The following is a 20603-nucleotide window of genomic DNA, read 5'->3' as shown; positions in this document are numbered from 1 at the left end:
GCGTCGCAGGGCTGGCCGGAGGGGCCAGAGGTGGAGGACCGGGTCATTGGACCCCGTCCCCACAAAAAAGGACAGTATCCACGTCATATTTTATTTGCGTTTTTGAGCATAGCGATGCCATGCCAGTGTCTGGGCAGGCACTCATCCGTGCGTCGGGGCTCCCGGCCCATAAATCGGCGTGTTCCCTACGGGCCGGTACTGAGTTCATTCATTCAATGCCTGCAATGCGTGGATGATCCCCAAATCACCGTTAGTTCACTGAACCACCCTCGAGAGGCAGATGGCCTTCCCTTGCTTAGCTTTGCTTCAGCGAATGTCCGCTATGTGGCAATAGTTCCGGTTTTGTTGAGGAAAAAAAGAAAAAAAAGCGGCATGAACTTTTAGATGCGTTTTATTGATTTGATTTGGAGGGTACAAATACAACCTGAGAAATCTTATTACAGTTAGCAACTTCATGTGCTCCGGGTGACAGAAGATTGGTGCATTTAATGCATCAAATCGTTTATTTCTTAATAAAAGTAGAAAAAATTGTGACACTTGGCACTACTGCCTCTGAAGTCATTTTTTCCTACATCACTACAAACCAAACTGGTGTGGATTCTGTTGGTTACAATTTTATCATGATTGAACTGTTTCTTATTATTTCAAATTTTCAGTCATTCAAACACAGAAGATACAAAGTTACAGAATCACAATTTACATATAAAAATTATTCTAGAAAGCATGGGGCATTATATTTGACACAGTCAGAATACACAATTTCACAAAAAAAAACAACAAAAAAAGAGAGAAAGAAATTGAGCCAAAATGCTGATTTTTCTGACAACATACAAATATGTGGGATGGGAAACATCAATGAATGGAATGAAACATGTTTCAAGCAGACATGTTTAAAGCAGGCTCATCTTCACAAGACAGGTTTCACCTCTTGAAGAAATTTATTATCACAATAAGACTTTACAAAAATTATTGTAAAATAACAGTTTTGTCTTAAAGGCGTGACAACTGGCAGTTTCTGGTAATGCTTCAAAAACAATAGAATGAATTAATATTCAAATCTCAGTTAATGTGCAACAATTGGATTCATCTTTTAAGAATAAGCTCCATTTGTTCATAATCCCTTCAGCCATCACACCACATGCTGACGGTACAACTAACATAATCACAAATTAAATTAGGACACATAAATTAAGTAGACATCCAACTGACAAAATGAAGTAAGATGGATGTACCCTTCAGGTAGAAGTAAGGATTTTACAAATTCCCCCTTTTCCCAGAAAACAAGTTAAAACAATTATGCACTGTGACCTGAGGCATCAAATATAAATCAACAAAAGAGGAAGATTACTGGTTCAGCATAAGTTAGAAAAAAACATTTATTTAACCAATAAATGATCCAAACCCAAACGTTCGCTTAATGGCATCCATATAATACCGGTCCCAGTTTTCTCTTGTTCCATCCGCCTCACTGAAAGAAAAACAGGATCATTATCAATATCAGAGAAAAATACTACAGAAGGTAGACAGATTTACATCTGGTAGCTTTATGAGAAATAAGACAAATATAAGGGTTATTACCTTGAAGGTACTCCTGTCTGAGTCACTTTCACACTTGTATGGTCATCCTTTTGGTCAATCAAAATTGTAACATTCGAATAATGTTCTCCAGGCCACCGCTTGGATCTCCAACGCTGCACAATCTTCTGATCAGGAACCTGTAAAGAAGACGCATTTTAAGTAACATGCTTGAGATATATTAAAAACACTAGAGTCGAATACAAAATACTCACTATTTCAAGAAACTCTCCATGAATATTTCCTCCAAATAGCTCAAACTTTCCACCTTTCTTAACTTCAAGTTTTGCTGGTCCTTGTGTAAATGCTTGTACCATCTAAAAGCGAAAATATATTACCTCCTTCAGGCAATTAAGTTTTAAAAAACGGATCAGAAAAAGAAAAGTAACTTGAAAGCTTACCTCAATTACAGTGAGAACATTGTAGAACTCTTTTGCTGTGCACTGGAAGGCATGTGAGAAGGTAATTGTGGTGGTGTCTATTTTGCAACCTACAGTATTGGTGGTTGGTTTCGCAACAGTATTCATTTGCATCTGTTAAAGAAATAAATTTTAAATAGTTATCCATTTGATCATGTACATCATGTGCAAATACAAAATTAACTGAAGAAAACAAACCTTTATGTTGAATCCAGCAGATAAATTATTGACAGAGGAATCATTAGTGTTGATTGTACCAGAGTCCCCACCTTTCTTTGGTAAAATCATTCCTCTTGAGAACTCTATGATAAAAACAAAGAATCATTAAGGGATATAAGAATACAACTAGATTGAGATCCTGATTAAAACTGTTTATGGAAACTTTGACTCACCTTCTTTCAATGCGCTGATGTATTTACCAAGCTGCTCTTTTATTTTAACAGTGCCAACACTATGCATGAAAGCCTTTACTCTGTAGCCTTGCTCGGTATTTTTGTCTAAAGATACACTCACCTGGAAGAACAACCCACATTTTTATACATTTGATACAGTACAATTATCAAATACATAAATTTAAAAAGAAGGGCAACTCACATCAATTTCATCTACTCTGTTCTCTTCACTTAAGTTTGGTATATTTATCTTTCCCTCAGCTTCTTCATCATTATCATTCATGGAACCTCGCCATTTCAGAGTAATATCATATTCATAGAAAAATATCAATTTTCCTTTCCGGTTATTGACAACAGCTTCTCCCTCTAATTTCTCCACTTCAGTGATTTCACAGCTAGCGTTGTCATTTTCTATCTTTAAATTCTTCAGTAGTTCTTTTAATTTGTCTTCCGACCATTGACAGGCATTTTTCTCCGTCCTGTGACAGCAGAAAGGCAAAAACACAAGTGAGCCGAGCTTATTTTAGGAAATATGAAGATCATCAATAGTTTGCACTTTTAAAACTTTTGACAGAACATGGTTCATTCGTTCAAGCCCTGCACAGAACAGTACTCAAATTTAAAAGTGATTGTTCTCGAAATGCCATGGCGATGCAGAGTTAATGAAAATACACACCAATGCCAGTTGTTGACATTTGTAGCATCAGGACGTTCTTCAACAATCCAGCGAGGATCACCTTCGCCCCACTTTGCCATGGTAGTAAATTAGGACTGAAATCAAACATAGAATTAGATTGAATGGGATTACACAGACCTTTAATAGGGCAGACGGAAGGATGTTTGAGACAAATGATAAGAATATGACGGGTTGCCATGACCAACATGCAGGATTGGGGTTCAGAGGGATAAAAATACAGAGCATGACCTCGGAATTCTTGTAGTTGAGGTTACTAAAAGTCATCACCGGCACAAACTTAATCGTGTATTGAACGATTGGAAGCTTGAGCCTACGGCATTATTAAATGCAGAATAAATGGATCTCCAAGACGCTAAACGTCAAGATGTTTTCCATTCATAGATTTGGCGTTGAAGTGGAAATGCAGATTGTTTGGTCCACAAGCAGAACCAGAGCGTGAGCAGAAGAGATGGATTTGTCATGGAACTCACCAGGGTCGTGAGACGATTTGCCACAGGAATGATGGTTAGCAGACAGACTTACGAAAGAAACTCCAAACACTCGACGTACAGTGGCTATTTACGGAGGTAACCAGATAAAATTGGGACAACGGGCGCAGCAGAACACAAATCTCCGCACGCACGGCACGGCACGGTTTGACCCGAGCAGAGATGCGCCGCGGCGCCGTCGCCGTCGTGAGCGTATGAGAGTGTTCTAGAAAACCCGAAGCAACCCGAAGACGCTCGGGAAACCGGAAGAGGTGCTTCGCCACTCCCGAGTAGACACAAAACGTCACATTCCTATTGCAATTCATTGTGAGTCTTGAGTCCTGGAGTATTTACGCATTATTGTAGTTCCCCTGATTAACGTGTGTTTGTGGAGAATATACGCATGTGTTTCAGGAAAACTTCGATCCAAGTTGTTGGGTGGTGGTTTCAATAATAAAATAAAAACAAAAGCCGGTTAATTTAAAAAAATCTATAATTTACATGTTCTATTCATTATTGAATAAGACACAAGATTCCAGGAATCAACAGTGCTACTAAGGGATTAAGCCTAGCATGCTTAAGCACATCCCAAATAATCATACTCAAATAAATCTGAAAGCAGATGATTGTGCTTTATTACACATAAAACTGGAGATCAACAAAACAGAAGTCAGAGCGCAAAATATTGTGATTTATGCAGTAAATAAGAATGATATATATTATTCACCAATGTCTGATTTCATTTTACAGGGCCTAAATTCTGTACAGCAATCATCTTTATGTACAATTTTTACAATTACTTGTCCAAGTATAGCAAACAATGAGACAGAGCTCTACAAAGTAAAGGAAAATAACAATGAACTGCTACAGAGACTCAGAATCACCTCCTTACATATCACAATAAGAAAATTCATTCATCCGGTGCCAGTATACATATTTTACATACATACACACATAATACACTAGTAAATACAGAACTAATATCTATACACAATCAAACTCATTCACAGGTACTAGCATACTAAGGAATGAAATAATTCTGAGTCTTGTCATAGTCAAAAGTTAATTCAAAGAAGATACAAATAAATGGGTACCTTATCATGCTTGTTACATGTAGTGGCTGTTAATTTTGAATACAATAATGTGGGTTCAAAGCAACCTAAACTACAAACTGCCAAATCCAAATTTGGTTCACAAAGTTCATTCATTATCACACATTACCAAACTAAAAAGTTCAATGGCTGAGAAAGTTTACAATCCCAAGAGGAGGAACTACAAAATCAAACTGTGTCCTCACAATATCACTATTGAGATTCAACCATTACTAGTAATGGCAAAATTTGTAGTGCTGAACCAAACTTGGCAAACAATGTGCTGGAGTAGGCCCATTTTAACAACACCCATTAGTGAAAGGTAAATAAATGTGAATGAAAAAGAGTGACAATTATTCATACTCCGCATTATAACACTGGTTCAAAGCATAATTATAATAATTATAAAAAGGGTAATGCTAGAAAATAAAATATGACCCTAAGGTCTTAACAAATCAGTTATAAAAGAGGAAGCTGGTGAAAAGGAAGCAGTCAGAAAAGTAACTTCTTCAGCCAAGTGCCACAAATACAAAACATGAACGTAACAGCACCATCCCCAAAGCATCCATGGATTTTAACAGTATTGAATGGGTATTCAAAATGAAAACAAAGTTGAACAAAAGCAAAGACCTGCTCTTGAAAGGTACTTAAAATTGGAATAAAATGGGTCCCATACAATAATTCACAATCTCATAAAAAAATGCCTACAACATGGTGTCTTGTAAATTAAGAGGGACTGCTGAAGTGAGTAAGCTAGTATTGCACATAACAGAAACACAGAACTACCTTGCACAGATGCTGTGTCATAGGAACATCACACAAACGTCAGGCTTAAAAAGTCCATATCATAACCTAAGGATGAGACATAACTCAAACGCTCTAGGAGCACAAACACTTTGCCTCAGCATCATCAATCCCATGGTTTCTTGTTCTTCATTTCTTTCCGCTTTATCTTCAAGGCTCTCTCCCTCTGCTTCTCTTCAAAGTTGCGAATATCGCCTTCATACTGAGAGTGGTCGTGCACGTCGGCGTGGTACTGGTGGTGCGACGGTGCCGCGTGCGGCCCTCCAGGCGGTCCTCCGGGGCCGTGTCCAGGTGGGCCGTGGGGGGGAGGTCCATGTCCGGGAGGGCCATGCCCCCTCCCTCTAAAATGACCCCGCCCGGGTCCGCCTCTCGGGAAGAAGCCTCCCCTGGGGAAGCCCCTGCCCCTGCCTCTGTCCCAGCCGCCACGGCCGCGGCCCCGCATGCCTGGTGGGCCGTGTGGTGGGCCATGCGGTGGGCCGTAGGGTGGGCCGTGAGGAGGGCCATGGGGCGGGCCGTGAGGTGGTCCGTGGGGCGGGCCGTGCGGGTGCGGGTGCTGTTCTCTCGGGTCCCAGCGCTCCCTCTCCCTGTAGTCCCAGCCCCTGTCCCGGCCCTGCCCGCGGTGGTCCCTGCCACGATCCCGGTCGCGATCTCGGTCGCGGTCCCTGTCGCGGCGGTCGTAGGATCGGCCCCGCGACGGCGTCCTGGAGCGGCTGCGACTTCTGCTGCTCCTGCTCCTGCTGCGACTCCTGCTCCTGCTCCTGCTGCGGCTGCGCGAACGCCTGGACTTGGACTTGTAGTAGTCGTCGGGAGAGGGCGGCCTGTCCTTCCACCGGCCCTTCCTGCTGCCGCCTGGCGCGTCGCTGGCGTCGTCAGGTGACGAGTGTCTGCGCTTGCGCCGCGGCGGCGTGGGCGGCCTGGCCAGCCGCGCAGCGTGCGGCGACATGGACCTGGACCGCGACCGGGAGCGCGACATCGAGGACCTCGACCTGGACCTGGACCGCGAGCGGTTGCGCGATGACGGCGGCGGGCTGCGAGGGCTGCGAGGGCTGCGTGGGCTTCTGGAGAGGCGCGGACTCAAGGGGCTCCTGGGTCCCCTCGGCGTTCGCGGGCTGCGCGGGCTGCGCGGACTGCGCGGGCTGCGTGGGCCTCTGCGCACGCTGGGCGAGCGCCGGGAGGAGCCGGAGCGCGAGGACGCCGACCTGGACGACGCGGACGACGAGGAGTCAGACGACGCTGACCGGGATCTCGATCTGGACCGAGAGCGCCTCGCAGGGGGTGGCGACTGGGACGGCGACCGATTGCGGAAAAGGTGCGCCGGCGGCGATGGGTTCCTGGCGAGGAGAGGCGACCTCCTTGCCGGCGGCGAGTTCGGCGGCGGAGGCGAGTCTGGGGGCGGCGACGAGGCCGGCTCTGGTGGTCTGCTCTCAGGCTCCGGGGGCGGCGGCGCCGCAGAGGGCATGGGCGGCGAGCCGCTGGGGATGGGCGGGTTGGCGGGGTACGCCAGGTAGTCTGGGACAGGGGCTTGCTTGGGCTCCGCGCTGGTCGCGCTGGTGGGGTAGCCACCCAGCGGCTCCAGGTCCAGCTCGTCGCAGAACGACGGGTCGTCCTCCATCCCTGGCGGCGGCGGCTGCGCCATCGCCTTGGAGGGCGTCTTCAAGGGGGTGGACGGCGGCGGCAGAGACATGTCTGGCAGCGACTGCACGAGGCTGGGCGGCGGCTGCGACATGAGCGGCAGCGGCGCGGACGGCGACGGCGTGTGAGGTGGCGGTGGGTTCATCAGAGCCACGGGGGTGAGCGGCGCGGGCGGGTTGGCCAGCGGTGGGAATGATGGCATGCCGGGGGACAGCACGTGCGACGCCCGCGGCATCGTCATCGCCATGCTCGGCGCCATGCTCGGCGGCGGCTGCGTCAGGTCGGGCAGAGGCTCGGAGAGCAGCTCCGGCACCGCCTGCTGCCCAGGATGGCCGAGGGGCTGGTGGAGGGGCGGCGGCGGCTGGCTCATGTCCGGCAGGGGCTGCGACTCGTCCGACGTGTCGTTCGACGTGTCGAGGGACATGGCGGGCGAGGCCTGCGGCTCTGCCGGCTCGCACAGGCCGGGGATGCGCACGTGGTCTGACGCGGAGAACGGGGCGTCCTTCGAGTCGTCCGAGTGCTGCGAGATGTCGTCGGACATGAAGCTGCTCATGGCGTTCTTGGAGAAGGCCCGCTCCAGGAAGCCCCTCGGCTTGGAGGGCTGCCTGGGGGGTGTCTGCGACCTGGAGGGCGGCGACTTGCTGGCCATGGAGGCCATGGGCGTGGCGAAGAAGGACGCGCTGCAGCCGGAAGGCACGAAGGACGGGCCTTCATCTACTTCAGGAGACTGGTCTAGACCGGCGTAGTTCTGGACGATGGGATCAGCTTTTAGCAATGTCTTGTCTCCTTTCACCAATTTAGAGCTTAAAAGATGAGGTGGAGGGGGCGAGCTTGGAGGTGTGAAAGAACCTGAAGGGCTGTAAGGCTTGCTATCATCTTCTTCACTGTCAACTTGAAGGCTGGGATTTAAGCTGGTGATGACACTCTCCAATGACTTAATACGCTGAGTTTCTTCAAATATCTTACGATCCAGTTCCTGAGATGAAAGGGAGAAATCATGTTACTGACTGGTTTCAAATCTTGAATCAAGGCATGTAAGAAGGCATGCATGAATCAGTCTTCAGTCTGTCAGTGCTGTACTTACCGCTTTCCTACGTTCATCTTCATCTTCACTTTCACCATCGCCTGGAGAGTAGGGAGTGTTGTCATCATCAATATCACCAAGTAAAGGAATACTGACTTTGGGAGATAAACTGCAACAAAAGAATGAGTCATTTTTGCTACCCTGTGAAGTCAAAAATATCAGAAAAAATAAATTAGTTCTAATACAGTACAAACCTTGGTGAGCCAGGAGGTGTGTGAGTTTTTTTCATTTGAGGAGGTGGAGTGTAACTACGCTCTTTTGACTCAGAAATAAGTAAAGAAGGTTTCAAAGAAGGCGTCACAGAACTCTTCTTGGAGTTATCTCCAGTTAATCGGAGCGCCTTGCCAGCAAGAGGAGTTCCTTTGGGAGCCAGAGGGGTCAGGCCAGCTTCAGCAGCATTTCGCTTCCTCTTGGTCCACACAACAATTGCAAGCAGAAGGTGTGGTCTGTAAGAGGACAATGTGGGTGTGAGATAAAAAAAATCAGTGACATTATTTTAGAAAAAATGAATGTAGCAAAAGTGTGAATAGAACCTCACCTGTTTTCATTGAAAGTAGGACAATCAAGAGGACCTAAAACAGGTGGGAATGGAGCATCTTTGTCAAGTGGTAAAATGTAGAAATCTTTGATATTTTTAGAGGATGTTTGAACAACGCCCAAACGATTTCTATTACTGAGGTAGGAATATAGTTTCATGTAGGCTTTTTTCTGTTCTTCATTGTCTTCAGAACAGAGGCAGCGCAATACAGCAATATCTTTTGACTTCTTTATTTTAGCAATATATTCCCATGCCATTTGAGTTGAGATTCGTCCAACACAATCAATGACATTGGTCAAATCTTTGTGAAGCTCAGATGTATCTCCCGACACTGACTCCAAGGCTGTATTGAAGCGAGCAACATCCAACATTTGAACAGATCCTCGCCAAACCGCTTTGGTTTCTTCAACCCAAGTACTTTCCTCCAGGCCAATTTCAGGTGTTTTGATTATTACAGTTGAGCTGGGCTCATGATCAGACACATCAACTTCATCTTTTTTTGGCTCAAGAGGAACACATTCAGGAACGTAGGGATCATATGCTTCAGTTTTGACATCGCTAATTTTTTTGCTACTGCTGCTGCTACTAGTGCTATGATCTTTACTACTCCTGTGGCTTCTATCTTTTTCAATAGTCTTTGAATCTCTTCTGCTTCGGCTTCGACTTCTACCCTCTTTGGTGGAATCATGGTCTCGATCCCTGCTTCGTTCACTGTCCTTGCTTTTGCTCTTTTTACTGTGATGTTTGCTACGATGTTTGTCACTTTTATCTTTGTGGTGTTTGTGATGGGAGCTCCTTGAGCCGTCATGCTCTTCATCGTCCTTTCGCTGTTTCTCCTTTTCCCGTTGACGACGTGCTTGTTCACGCTCCTTCAGAGTTAGTTCTCTTTGTTCTACTTTTTCTGTCTCTTCTAAAGTTGTTGATGTTACAGAATCATTGAGAGCAGTGACAAGATCAGTTACCGTTGTGTTAGGATCAATCTCTAGAACATTTTCGGAGGTATTTGTTTCAATTTCCTGCAGGAAAAAAACAAAAGAGATGAAACACTGTTTGTCACATCAAATCCTGCAATAAAAATGTAACAAGAAGAGAATAAATCATACTTGTTCTCCTTTATGAGTTTTCATGACCACTGATTTGGGCAATTGAAGTAAGTCCAGTTCACTCTTGCGAATCATTTCCAACTGGTGCTGTGCCTGCTGTTCTCGCCACTTAGCCAACTCCTGAGAAGCAAGCTCTTCAGCAGAGAGGCGTACAAGTTCACTGGGAGAAAGAGATCCATCAACTATGCGACGGTACAGAGATGGATTTTTAGGGTCTTTGATATTGAACATTAATGAACGGTACTTTGCCTTGTATTTTGTTCCAGTATCCCTGCAAAAATATGATTAAGTGTGCTTAGTTTACAAGACCAAGAAAACACTGGACTTAATTAGAAATGTGGAGATACAACAAAATCTTACTTGAATAGGGAGAACATTTCCTCTTCAATCAAAACTGCTGTTTTCTGAAGAGATTCCTCATTAGGAGTGACATCTTTGCAGTCTTTTAAACGATTTAATAAGGCTTCCTGAAATTCCAGTGCACAAATGTTTAAGTTCATAACGGAGCTCCATCAAATTAAAATATTACTGAAAAGGTCAGAAGAAATTTTTCATACCTGCAGTGATTTGCTCACAGTTAGACGAATAGGCTCCCCTTTATCCTTATCCCTATCTTTTTCTTTCTCCTTTGGTGTATCATCAACACTGCTCTTTCGACTGCTTGAGTCACTCGTGCTGGACTTCCTTTCAATTTTCTTTGAAGACTGCAGATAGAATAAAACTGGGTTAGATCATGAAGCAAAGGGCACAATTATCAATCAATGGACTAGATACAGACCGAACTTGATTTGCTTGTTGTTGGTGTAGCAGACGTTGCGGCAGGTGTTTTATGGCTTTCATTTTTCTGAGAGGACTGTCGATGCAACTGAGGTGTCTATGGACAAGATACAGCAACAACATTAAACTTGGTAAAAGACAATAATAATTTATTCAAGTAGATAAAGCAATCACAAAGAGGTCAGTACCTGGGATTTGGCAGATTGCGATGAAGACCCAGCAGAAGCTGCACTGGGTGTCAACACCAGGAGTGTCTGCTTCAATTGTTTGGACCCATTGGCCTTATTGGCAGATTTGTGAGGGGTTTCTGTTTTGGCAACAGGTTGGGCCTTTGCAAGAGGCCCTTGAAGCCCTTGCTGAGCTTTTGGCAACTGGAAGCCCAGTTTACCTTTAGCCTACAAAAGTAAAATGTGTGAGTCAAAGGTTCTTTATTTAAAATTATAGGACTGTGAAACAAAAATGTGGCAAATTATTCCAAACTTACTATTTTTGAAGGAATTTCAGCATTGACAGCAGCAGCTTTACTCTGCTCTAGGTTATGTTGTTGCTCTAAAGCTGCTTGATGGGCCTTCAAAGCTGATGTGCTGGTGGGTTTCTTCACAAGTTTTAATTTAGATTTTTTGGAGGAAACATGTCCAGAACGTTGAGGTGTTGAACCTGCAGCTGCTGAAACTGCACCAACTTCAAATGTGGGATTCTCAACAAGCCATTTTGCTAAGTTAATGGCTAAGGGTGCATTAGAACCAGCAAATATTCTTCCAGTTTTCTTCTCAATCACAGGAATGCACTGGCCTTCTTTGGGTTGTTCACCGGGTTTAGTCATGGCCTTAAGAGTCTCTTCTGCATATAGGTTTATGCAACTGTCACTACAATACAACTGGCCAGATCTTGCAGCTGCCCTTTTGCATTTGAAACAGGCTGTTTGGCCAGGTTGTAAGGGTTTGAATGATGAAGCAGATGATATGGATTCCTTTTCAGATGGCTCTTTGTGTGTTCTGCCTTTTGAGACTGACTGTTTAATTACAGCTTCTTTAGAACTTTTAGATGAAGGTTCTTTGGTTGAAGACTTGGCATCTTTATCAGTGAATGATGATTTCTCAGAGTGAGAGGATTCTTTAGAAGACTTTGGTACATCTTTAAATGACACCACTTTAGAGGGAGTTTTGCTCCCTGATTTGGATACAAGATCTTTGGAAAATTTGACAGATTTACTAGGAGATAGAGGTTCTCTTGAGTCACTGGGCTCTGATTGTTTGGTTAGGGGCAGGAGAGCTTTAATAGAAAGCTGTTTTGTTTTACTGCTAGGTACAGAAATAGATTTTTGAGTGTTTGTGTCTGACACAGATCCTTTTCGGCCTGATTTTGCCCCTCTAGGAGAGACAGGCTTCTTCTCATTTGGCTTGTCTCCTTGGCATGTGGGACAAGTGTATTCAGGGATTCTTACACCTGGAGAGAACATTCAAAGTTAATGAAATAATAAGGAGTGGTTCAAAAGTGTAGTAAATTTGCACAAACTTACTCATCGCTTGAGTAACTCCCACGCAGATGCCATGGAACCACTCTTCGCACACATCACAGCATATCATAAACCTGAAATAGAAACAATCAAATGTTATGTGTGGCTGTAGTCAAAAAAGTTTGCGAAACCAGGAGTCAAGTCTCTACCTATTGTTATGAGGCTTCCGGCAAATGCACCACAATTTGGTGGGATCATCATCTTCATCATCATCATCATTTTCACCTTCCGTTTCACCTTCAGAATCATCTTCTGGAGGAGTTTTTGTAGATGAAGAACGCCTCCTGAGATAAAAGGCACACAGATGAATGTCAAATGCATATTAAATGAAAGTCCAAGTTCAAATACACTGAAATACAGGTGGCTTATTAACCTTGTTGGTGTGAGCTTCTTCTCAGGGGAGCCTCTACCAGACTCGGCAGCTTGAGAATCACCCGACTTCCTCCGAGGGCTCTTTGGTGATTTCTCTATGGACTTTCGTCTACCACTGGTTTCTGCCTTGTCACTTGATTTGCGCCGACCTGATTCCTCCAATTTCAATGCCTTCTTATCAATGGCCATTTGCTGCTGTACTTCTGCAGATTTGATTTGTGCCTGCTGCTTCTCAATATCTGGGATAGTCTTGATAGAGGTATCATTCTGGAAAATTCACAAAACACAAACAATAAGCCAGATTCAATTACAGAGAAGGGTGAAAAAAAAGAATGAGATAGAACTCACTAAATCATTAATTGGAGTATCTAGTAGACCCTGCGATGTTTGGACAACAGATGGCTGTGGCACAGGTGCAGATTGATCCATTGCATTATCCTAAAAGAATAACAATAAATTTAAAAAGTTGTCAACAAAAAGTTATTCCACTTGTTCAAAACATGAAAGCATGAAAAAGAAACTATAGGATGAGAAAGGGCAGCTGAAAATAAACATTTTCATTCAACGATTTAGCTCTTGAGATAAAGCTTAAAGGTGATCTGTGAGTACTGTAGGGAGCAACAGTATTGACAAAGAAAACATAATTTGGTGAGGAACCCATGTAATAAAAGAGGAGTTTGCAAGACAGTTGAAAAAAAAATACACAAGAGAGCATAGTGAGGGAAAAAATAATAAAAAGTAAGAAAGGGATCATTATTTAGCTTTAAAAAAAGCTATCATAGAAAAGTGCATTCATGCTTAAGGATTCAGAAAATAATTTTTATCACATCTGTTCATGAACAGCTCCTTTATCAAAGTGCAAACAGACCCAATGTAGGTATCATGCAATAGTAAATATTGAGATGAGATACATGCAGGGATACAACAAATTCCGCTGTCAGACGAAGTCAAACACCATGTGAACAAGAGTTAGACACCCCTCCTCCCCCTCCCCCTCAAAAAGGAAATTATGTTAAGCAGTATTTTTAGTCAGGCAGTCAATGCCGCTGAAGTAGGGCAACAACACAAAAGGAAAATAAAGTATCACAGAGAAGAAAAACCAAACCAAGGAGCACACCATCTACTTATATATTAAACATGGAACTATGCAACAATCACTTCAAGCATACCATTCTACAAATAAAGTTCACCTGTAAAATGTGTCCAGTATCCATGGCGTTCTCCGATTCGACCAGCATCAACTGGACACACACACACACACACACATTTTTTTCCATCAGGTATTCAACCACATTTTCTTAACAATAAAACCCTAGCACACGCCTGGCATTGGCTGTTAATTGTCTAAGTAGCTAATTTGACAGGTGAAAAATGCGACCTATTAGTATAAATCTGAAGGGGTAAGAATATCATTGTCTGTTATCCACACATAGGAGTTCTAATGGTACATCACTTGCAGCTGAAGCAGCTTTTTATGGACTTCATGAAAATTAAGGGGAGTAGGCCCCAAACCATGAGGGATTGAGAGTGAGAAATATGACTTCAACTATCAGGGATAAACAATACAGTACAAAATAATGATACATAACTTACCTCTAGAGCTGGATCTAAAGCCGGAATACTGCTTGCCAAATCCCCCAAGAATAATGCTGCGTCATCTAGCAGTTCCTCATCAGATTTAGAGACTTGACTTTGGATGGTGTCAAATATTGTCTGATCATCCAAAGTAGGTTCGATTGCTATGATGCATTACAACAAATAAAACAAACAGTAAGGAGAATGTAGGGGGAAGAAAAGGAAATGGAAGCACAGACAATTTAAATGAAATGTTTTGTTACCTAGGATGTCAATCTTTCCTGAAGTTTGTTGAGGTTGTTGTGACTCTTCAGGTACAGTGCCTGTCATATTTAAAGACTCAGTTGACATGTCAACATCGTTAGCACTGGGCACTTCACCAGGTGAAGAAAGAAGTTGACCTGATGGTGTTTTCACTACTCTTTTGATAATATCAGGAGTAGAGAAAAGCAAATCGGCACTGAATGCATCAGCGAGATGTGCCGGTGGTTTACGATTCTCCCTTTTAGGGTACTTCTTTGATGAAGCAGAACCAGGTAAACTAGCTGAGGTTGGAGAGGATATCACAGGGGTTGTGGGTGCTGATGTCGGTGACAGAGAAGCAGAAGGCACACTGGTTGTTGGAGTGGAAGGAGTTGAAGGAACCACTTCCATAGAACTGGTTGACGAAACAGAGCTCATTTTCTTCAGAGACGGTCGCTTGGATGAGCTAACATCATCAGACAAAGACTCAGTTGATGTCTGCTGTACTAAATTTTGAGCCTTTTTGCTGTAAGTTCTAGGTGACTTCAGAGCAGAAAGCGAGTTTTCTTCAGGTTTGTTTTTCTGAACTTTAACTTTTAATTTTCTTTGTTGCGTTGGTGATTCTAGTTCTTCATCTAAAGGTGAGGCAGCCTACAAATAATTTAAAGAGCGCATAAGAATTGACAGTTCAAGATACAGCCTAACCGTTTAAGAAATTGTCAAATTTATTCAGGTAACTCACATCTTTTTCAGGCATCATGGCATTCAAAGCATCTTCCATTGCCTGATCCAGTGGTTGGGCCTGAATTTTCACAGCTACCCGTCCACCTCGAGACATAAGTCCTCTTCCTCTTCCACCACGTGCTCTGAGACCACCACGACCTCTCAGACCACCACGAGCCTGAATAAGAAAAAGATAAAATCAATTAATAAATACCAAGAGAAACCTACAGCATCATGAAGACGGCATAATTGGGACCGGCAACTTACCCTAACTGAGGGATAAGTGACTTTTACTCGAGGAGGAGAAGGTTGGTCAGTCAAGGATGAAGGTGTTGCATCTCTGTCATCTTGAACAACCATCATCACTCTTTGCTGGGACTGGGAGAGCACCTGTCCATCTTGGTTAATGCGTATAATGTGTTTCTGCTGTTGCAATTGGCCATTTTCTGCTGCTACAACCACTTTTTTTTAAAAAGAAGAGAAAAAGGTGGTATAAGTATATAAAAGAATAACAAGCAGAGAACACAGAAAGTACAAATTTTAAAATGTGACGGTTAAACATCAATATCTGTCAATTAACTGTATTATCAGTGCAGGTGTTAGTTTTCCTCAAAGAAAAATTTACAGAAGGTTAGCAGTCGCTGAGAGCCAGATAAGAAAAAGACAATTCCCAGCTTTGCTAACCTGAGTGGGGACGTAAGCTGAGGGGTGCCATTCGAGTTATAACAACTCCGCCGCCAGATGAGCAAGGGACCCCTGAGAGAGATGACAGCAGAACTGTTCCCAAAATATCATTATTATGTACCTAAGTCTTTACAACATATTAGGGGAGTACCAGCACTCTTAAAATTGAACTTGAGTCAAAATTACAGATAATCAATTAAATAAATGGAGATCCTACTCCAGCAACAGCCCACAGTGAAATGGTTAAGTAGAGGGAAATGCAGCTCATAAATAAAACAAGAAAATGGCCATAGAGAATTCACCTTTAACAGGTCCCTTAATTTGAGAAGCTCCAGGAGGAATCATGCCGGGTTTGCTGCTGCTGGATGGAACGGCAACAGACTGCAAACAAATGTTCAATGAGCATATTAAAGTTGGACAACAACAAATAAAAACAATCAGAATGTTGCAACTTTTTCCAGAAAAGATAAGAAACATTCCACACCAAGTTTGAATATAATAGTGTGATATCAAATGTCCTTTATGGAACAAGAAAAATAAAGCATACATAGCTACATTAGAACCCCGCTATAGTGTGGCACCTCGCGTCCGCGCTTTCGGCGCTTCATGACCGGTTGGCTTTAAAGACACCACACGCTCACACGATGAACACCCTATAGACGGGTCACTTTGCAGTTTCAAAGGAAAGCTAGTTCTTCACATCAAATGATAGATAAGGCCTGAACTCCTCTCCTGCCGCATGCTGGTTTCAAGTTTTAACATGACCAACAAAAATACCTCTACTCATACTAAAATAAATTTCAAAAAAAATTCTGAGTTTGGTGAGTGAAGCAAAGGTGGGGTTAGTGCCTCTTCCAGGTAATCCACATTAGGTAATAAAAAGAGTAAGGTTAAAAAAAAAAAAAGCCCAATTAAATGCACCCATCCAACAGTACTACCTTAAAAAAAAAAAAAATTGTTTACAACTGGAAATGTGAAACCATAACACCTTAAAATAAAATGTACAAAGTACATAACCATCAACACAATGCAGAAAAACATAAACATAGAATGATCCAGAACAGGGATGTGAAAGTAGTGTTTGTGCTTTTCTGGGAGGGAAGGAAAGAATGGAAGGGGATAGATCTGAGGTAGTTATTTGTGTTCACTTTTCAAACTGTATGAGATTGACTACCATTCTGCTAGTGGAATTAGAGCAGGAGATCAACTTATTCTAATCTCAATGACACTGATATTCCTTTTTTTCTTCTTCAATGCAATTTAAAGTCATAGTTTTTAGTATGTACTCAGCTAAGCCCCCAACCAGCCAAGATGAAACAAGGGAGAAGATTAGCCCATGTGGACAGATTGTAAAATAAACAACCCACACCAAAGGATATAGAAGTGAAGAACTAACAAATAAGAATTAGTATAAATAATTTACAATGGGTTGTTCCAACATAGGGCCCACACTGATTTTGATGGATTAAGTTACACTTATAAAATAAATTCAGTAAAGGCTAATAAACTGCAAATAGATAATCTGAGGGTGATTGAACACCATGTAGGTTTCTTCCTGAGTGAACAGAGCAAACTATCAAGTTATCCTATAAATTGATGATTAAGCTGCATAACCTTGCTATGGCTCAAAAAGGTTGTAAATAGCACACACAATCAGACAAACATAAAAAAAACTAGCCATTGCACTAAACTCAAGGCTAACTGCAAAAAAAAAAAAATATTATATTGATAATTTTGTGTTTTTGTTTTACAACTACATCTAATTAAAATGCCTAATATTCAACACTACACACTCAAACACAAAAGGAAAAAAAAGAATGAACCTACAGTTGAAGGCAAAATCTAGGTTGCTACAAAATTTATAAAAGTGACCTAGGTAATGTAGAACTGGGGACATACATTATTTAAAAAGCTTCTGTTCAGTTACAAAAGAGTTCTTAAGGAAATGTACTTTAAAAGTTGACCAGAGGTAGCACGAGTTGAGGTCAACAGAAAGAATCCAGGACTACATAAAAAAACTCGTGATAAAACTAGTCACTGATTTGTTGAAATCATGTCAGAAAACTAAAAGAGTACAACAGAAAAATCGCAAAAACTTAAAACAGCCTGCTTTCAAGATACAAAAGAAGGGTTAATGTGAAGGATACTACTCTGGGAAGGGAATGGACAACACTAATCAACACTGGATTCAAGGGAAAAAAAAGCACAAACAGCAATAAAACACAATTGAATTATGAGGACATAAAGGCAAGCGAGTTGAGTATGGAAGGGGGAGTTTGATTTTAATGCACGATTGTCAGTAATGGCATTATTTGTTTATGCTTTTCTCCTTACTACCCTCCAATTAATTATCATGTAAATAATAACTGAGCAAAGAGTTCAGCAGATAGATTCATTAGATGAGAGACTCAATTTGCTATGAATCTACCATGCATAAAATCTTTCTAGTACGTCATTGAGAATTGTTATATAACTTATCAAAATTTTGGAAAAGGCAACAAATGAATAAATCACATGCTTGAAACAAAATGACACAAAATTTGGACAAATTTTGGAGCCTTATGTAGCATGGTCAAAAGAACTCTACTTTTAATTGACAGAACAGAGAAAAATAATCTGCTGACCTCAATGACAGCTTCTTTCAAATTCATGGTTCCCACTAAAGAAGTGCTGCTCTGTACCTGCTTCTCTCCAGCAGGAATATCGATGCATAAAAAGCCTGGCTTGGTGTCTCGTGTTTCATTGGGATCCTCAAGCGAAGCTGAGAGTTCTGTTGACTCCTCTAGGTTACAATGAGAGTTCAAAACCAATGGCTGTACCAAAGGCACTAGTGATGCGGAGGCAGGAGTGTTTGGAGGCGGCTTTAACAGATTTAATGTTGACACGTGCTTTCCCAACACTGTGAAGTTCCCTTCCCCCCTGCTCATTCCCTTCCTCGCTACCTGCTTCAGCACCAGTGGTTTTACCAGCGGAACCAGGGTCGCCGATGCTGGACTATTGGGTGGAGGTTTCAGCACAATATGTTGCAAAGTTGTGGCATTACTGTCCAGAGACTCATTGAGAACAATGCGTCTGATGCCACCAGGGTCCTTTTTATTAGAAAGCCGAATTCCTCGATTCTGAAACTAAACAAAATTAATAAAAAGATAAATATGGATGTTGTGCTTAGCGAGAAATTTAACGTAAATGCTGCGAGTAAAATGCTACCTTGAGCTTTCCTCGATCAACTGCATCTTGACGGAATGCAGGGCAGTTCTCAACACCATCTTTATCTTCTAATTGAGCCTGCAGCTCAGATTTGAGTTCTCCAACGGAGAGCTGAAGAATTTGTTGGTTCCGTAGACGATTAGTGTAACAATGATCTATGTGAATGGCATCTGATGCAGGGTCAACAATTACTAGGGAACTCAAATCAATGTCATCATCTTCATCAAAATCTGTAAACAAAACGGTGTGATGATAAAGTGGAAAATACTTTTCTTAAATAAAATAAATTATAGCTTCTTAATACTTTACCATCTAGTTGGCCATCCGTGAGATCCTGTGAAGAAGCAGCTGATGGAATATAGTAACCCTCTACTGTCATATTGACCCGAGGGACATCATCATCAGAGTCTCCTCTAATGGGTTTACCAACTTTAAGAACAGTGGCCTCTCTCTCTACAAAAAGAGACACAAATTGAAAGAGAAAAGAAAAAAACACAAATGATTAGTATGTTATACGATACGCATTTATATTTATCATACAATAATTATAGTAGACATGGATAACACAGGACACTCACCAAGAACGGAATTGAGCATTTCATAGTCAGGAAGGAGCGTTCCATCATTATTAACAAGAACAATAAATGGTCCTCCAGAGGATTTCTCTGGTGTATACTCCTTCACAAATGAGCTCGCCATAATGACGCTTTATGATTTCTGAATAGATGGAAACCCAGGAAATATTAGTAACATAATACGCAAAACAAATAAGCATTATTCATTGGCATGAGAAAAATTTAAAGACAACTTAAAACTGGACAAAATTAATGAAAACGACAGAGATAACAAGGCATAACAAACACAAAACTAAAAATGCAAAGAGTGGTGGAAAAAAAAAACAAAGCATAGACGGCCGGGTTGGTACTCTAGCAGAAATAGAGACGGGATCAGATTCATCGAAATAAAAAAGGCATGTGCACACAGGATCGAGACACCAAGTATAGATGCCGGTACACAGCAAGGAACGACAAGCCAAACATCAAATGTACACAAACAAGGATGAGGCTACTGTACATAGACGGACACCATGGAGACTTCACGAGAATTACTTGCTTCCAAACAGAAAGTGAATGAGAGATCGCTCAAAACCAGTGCTCGATAAATTTCAAAGAAGAAACGAATTCGAAAGGGGAACGCGAGTAGCACAAAAAAGTAATTTAAAGCCGATTAGAGGGAAACAAATAAGTATGCATCGTGTAGCCATCTTGGTTACCAGCAAGCCCACCCGTCCTACCGCACGTTGATTACTTCGAAGAGAGCACTTACTAGGGTGCAATTATTGTTTCACACGTGAAGAATACATTATTGAAGCTGTTGGGACACGAACATGACACGAAATTCAGCGAAACGTTGACGAACTTTGATAATAAATGCGCACCATCAACATTCCTTGATCCATTACTGTTTTGCTGAGTACGGGTGCGTTCCAGAACGCCGCGCCTCCGGCATAAATTCCGGTGTTCGCGGAAACTGCTTCTGTAGGCTAAAACAACTAATTGAATTCAGTAAAAATGACTTAAATCGGTCTGAGATTTGGGGGTTTACGCATTTTCTCTGAAAATATAGACGAAATAAAAAATAGACGAAGAGGAAGCTAGACCGCATTGACCGAATGCCCCGGTGCTGCCCTCTACCCGGAGCTGC

At 42.4% G+C, this 20603-nt stretch overlaps 2 protein-coding genes across 11 annotated transcripts; both read right to left on the bottom strand.

Annotated features, from left to right (window-relative positions):
* Window positions 1-375: 375 nt before the first annotated feature.
* Window positions 376-3770, bottom strand: LOC117652145 (activator of 90 kDa heat shock protein ATPase homolog 1). Of its 2 annotated transcripts, none has more exons than XM_034396825.1 (9): window positions 3554-3770; window positions 3063-3157; window positions 2589-2865; window positions 2387-2507; window positions 2193-2296; window positions 1977-2108; window positions 1791-1892; window positions 1579-1715; window positions 376-1468 (listed from the first exon to the last, which is right to left on the bottom strand). In XM_034396825.1, exons 2-9 carry the CDS (start codon window positions 3140-3142, stop codon window positions 1381-1383), a joined length of 1041 nt encoding a protein of 346 aa, XP_034252716.1. In that variant the 5' UTR covers window positions 3143-3157; window positions 3554-3770; the 3' UTR covers window positions 376-1380. The 2 variants fall into 2 exon arrangements, with proteins under 2 accessions (XP_034252716.1, XP_034252717.1); XM_034396826.1 differs by having other exon boundaries at window positions 3606-3770.
* A 255-nt stretch (window positions 3771-4025) lies between these two features.
* Window positions 4026-20523, bottom strand: LOC117652144 (death-inducer obliterator 1-like). Of its 9 annotated transcripts, XM_034396819.1 has the most exons (27): window positions 20226-20521; window positions 19478-19616; window positions 19209-19352; window positions 18900-19129; window positions 18635-18817; window positions 18374-18553; window positions 15995-16073; window positions 15693-15785; window positions 15276-15469; window positions 15028-15186; window positions 14306-14936; window positions 14061-14206; window positions 13658-13708; window positions 12816-12905; window positions 12469-12734; window positions 12245-12379; window positions 12099-12169; window positions 11064-12025; window positions 10768-10974; window positions 10581-10676; window positions 10360-10506; window positions 10163-10269; window positions 9803-10073; window positions 8700-9715; window positions 8356-8607; window positions 8162-8270; window positions 5552-8053 (listed from the first exon to the last, which is right to left on the bottom strand). In XM_034396819.1, the coding sequence occupies exons 2-27, from the start codon at window positions 19596-19598 to the stop codon at window positions 5552-5554; spliced, it is 8442 nt and encodes a 2813-aa protein (XP_034252710.1). In that variant the 5' UTR covers window positions 19599-19616; window positions 20226-20521. The 9 variants fall into 9 exon arrangements, with proteins under 9 accessions (XP_034252706.1, XP_034252710.1, XP_034252707.1 ...); XM_034396815.1 differs by having other exon boundaries at window positions 4026-8053; window positions 18374-18817; XM_034396816.1 differs by having other exon boundaries at window positions 18374-18811; window positions 20226-20523.
* Window positions 20524-20603: the final 80 nt, after the last annotated feature.

Source organism: Thrips palmi, unplaced genomic scaffold (assembly GCF_012932325.1).
Source record: "Thrips palmi isolate BJ-2018 unplaced genomic scaffold, TpBJ-2018v1 HiC_scaffold_7, whole genome shotgun sequence".
In the NCBI taxonomy this organism is placed as follows: Eukaryota; Metazoa; Arthropoda; class Insecta; order Thysanoptera; family Thripidae; genus Thrips; species Thrips palmi.
The sequence above is the reverse complement of the archived record's forward strand: the minus strand, read 5'-3'. Positions and strand labels throughout refer to the sequence as shown.